Here is a 3,146-nt window from a genome sequence, read left to right as displayed (position 1 = left end):
AAAAAAAAAAAAAAAAAAAAAAAAAAAAAAAAAAAAAAAAACACACACACACATACTTAGATACATACATATATATATTAACTTTCAACTTGATTCATACCTGCCTAAACAACATCACATTTTGAATGTAATTAAAGTTGGGATTCAATCCGACTAGCAATTTTCTTTTTTTGTAATTTTCTTTAATAGCTGTTAATGTTTTATTCTTATATTCATCCTCTCTCCATTTTTGTTTTATAATTTCTGATAGTTTTTGTCTACGTTCAATACTATATGGCTTTCTATTACATAACATTTTTTCTCTGAAATCTTTCATTTTCCATTTCTCTTTTAATAAAATAGATTTTCTTCTTTTTGTATTTTCATCTTGATTAAAAATTCTTGTCTTTTCTATAATTCTCTTTCTATAATTTTCATCTGTCCATTTTAGTTTTATTTTATAGGATAATAATTTTTTGGTTTTTTCTGTATGTTTAAATTTATTTTTAGATCTTAATAATTTTTTCCTTTCTTCTTCATTTTGCCATCTCATTTTTGCTAAGTCTGATAATTTTTTTCTAACTTCCTCTCTTCTTGTACGTTTTACATCATCATCATCATCATCATCATCATTATTATTATTCTTTTTATTATTATTATTATTATTTATATTTGATTCAATTTTTTTTTTTGTGTTTTCTTTTGTTCTTTTCTTTATTTTCGTGTTTATTGTATTTTTATTCTTCTCTTTCAGGTCATCGATATCGGATACATTTTCTTCACTACATAAATTATGCTCATCCTTTTTATTTTGACGACTATTGTAATTATTTACATTACAACAATTATTTATTCTATCTTCCATAGTAACATCTTTCTTTTCTATTACATGATTACAAACACTTTTATTATCTATTCCTTTTTCATTTCCTTGTTTAATATTATTTTTTTCTTTCTTTTTACATTCATTTATTTCTTTATTAATATCATCATATTCTATCACGTTTGATTTATATTTATTCATTTCTCTTATAGGTATTTCCATTGGGATGAGCATATGCATACTTTCCTTATCACATTTGGAATTATTCACTTTTATATTTAAGTTTTCTTTCTTTTTCTTTTCATATCGTAACCAGTTCTTATTATTAATTTTATTAATAAACCTTTTTAAATGATTATCTTTATTTATATAATTTACACAATTTTTTCTACATGAAGGAAAAGAACATCTTTTATCATCCACTATGTTATTAAATATATAGAGACTGCTTTTTCTATAACTCCTAAGATTCATAGCAATACAATGTTTTATAAAAGATAAATATTCACATAATAAAATAATAGAATATACAAATGTAAGAAAGTTCTTTAAATATCTAAACATATTACAAACATTATTTTATATAACTACCAAAAATTTCTCTTTTTATTTTTTTTTTTTTAATATTTTTTCCTTTTTATTTTTTTTTTTTTTAACACTTTTTCCTTTTTATTTTTTTTTTTTTTAACATTTTTTCCTTTTTATTTTTTTTTTTTTTTAACACTTTTTCCTTTTTATTTCCTCATCATTTTTAATAAAACTAAATTAAGTTTTTACATATTTTGAAAAGAAGAAAAAAAAAAAAAATCACCATAAATATATATTTATATATATATATATATATATATATATGTGTGAATATATTTATATATATTATATTCTTTATATTGATTGTTACTTTTATATAATCTGATAAGATTTATAATATATATATATTTTATATGTTCTAAAAAATGTATAATAAATTTCCCAGTGCCAAAGAAAAAAAAGAAAAACAATCAAAAATTTCCTTATTCCTTTTTATATATCGAATGTAAGTAATATACATATATTTAAATTCAATTTATTTTTACTACTAATATATGAATTTATTATTTTTTTTATTTCACGTGAACCCTCTTAAAATTATTTGTAGGAATAATATATAAATAGGATTTATTTCTCTAATAAGCAGTCAATCTGTATATTATAAACAAATAATTCACTTGAAAAAAAAAAAAAAAAAAAATTCATTTATCAAAATTAATATTTCATTAATATAACCAATTCAATAATAAATATCCTACAACTATAATAAAGATAACATATATAAAATATATTTGATATTTTTTCATTTTGTAAAAAAAAAAAAGAAAAAAAAAATATTATATTATTTCATTTACTCTTTTTACTAATACTATTGAATTTAGTACGTTATTTATTCTATATAACCGTAATATATAATATTATATATTGTTATTACATTAAAAGGAATATATATCTTTTATTTGAATTTTGTTATATATTTCTTCTTTTTTATTGCTGTTTAATATATTTTTTATCAATGCAATCTTTAGCAATTTGGAATGATAATTAAAAAAAATAATAATATATAAATGTATACACATATGTACATATATATAATATATTTATTTGTAATCATATAATGATAATAAAAAAAAAAAAAAAAAAAGATACGAAAATGATAGAACAAAACACTTTTCCTTTTATTATTGTATAGTATGCTATATATAAATAACCTTAAAAAATCTTCATGGAATAAAAAAAAAGGACATTTTTTTTTAAAAATAATATATATATATATATATATATATATATATATATATATTAATATAATGTTAAATTTTTAATATGTAAACAATTCAATATATTTATGTATAAATAAATATATAAACATATTATATATATATATATATTTATATATATGAATATTTTTTGTCTTCTTAAGTTGATATTTACACTATTGGGAAAAAAAAAAAAAAAAAAAGGGAAAGTTAAATAAATATAACACCCTCATGATAATAATTATTTATATATTTTTCATTTTATTATAATACAATTCAATATTTATTTAGTTTTTTTTTGGTTTCTTTTGAGCTGTTGGGGGAAGTGGAACTTTATTCATTAAAGCTTTGTGTATGTGTGGGATAACACCACCACCAGCAATTGTTGCTTTAATAAGAGTATCTAATTCTTCGTCACCTATAAGGGAAAAAAGAAAAAAAAGAAAAAAAAAAAAAAAAAAAAAAAAAAAAAAAAATTTTTTTTTTTTTTTTTTTTTTTTTTTTTTATTTATATTTTTAAAAAAATAAAAATATATATATATATATATATTTTTTTTTTT

General features: G+C 17.6%; 2 protein-coding genes across 2 annotated transcripts in view; both read right to left on the bottom strand.

Annotated features, from left to right (window-relative positions):
* Positions 1–100: 100 nt before the first annotated feature.
* On the bottom strand, positions 101–1,366 carry PRSY57_0320300 (hypothetical protein; the record flags this gene model as incomplete). The annotated part of the gene is made up of 1 exon (XM_020114483.1): positions 101–1,366. A coding segment is annotated over one exon (1,266 nt), but the record flags the coding sequence as incomplete, so codon positions are not given.
* A 1,507-nt stretch (positions 1,367–2,873) lies between these two features.
* PRSY57_0320200 (histone H2A variant, putative) overlaps positions 2,874–3,146 on the bottom strand; it is a gene marked incomplete at both ends in the record, with an annotated part of 1,598 nt that continues 1,325 nt past the window's right edge. Inside the window, one exon of the mRNA XM_012905826.1 lies at positions 2,874–3,004. Coding sequence (XP_012761280.1) covers positions 2,874–3,004 — 131 coding nt within the window. The remainder of the gene's footprint in view (positions 3,005–3,146) is intronic.

Source organism: Plasmodium reichenowi, chromosome 3 (assembly GCF_001601855.1).
Source record: "Plasmodium reichenowi strain SY57 chromosome 3, whole genome shotgun sequence".
NCBI classification, from domain to species: domain Eukaryota; phylum Apicomplexa; class Aconoidasida; order Haemosporida; family Plasmodiidae; genus Plasmodium; species Plasmodium reichenowi.
This window is presented reverse-complemented; position numbering and strand designations above follow the sequence as displayed.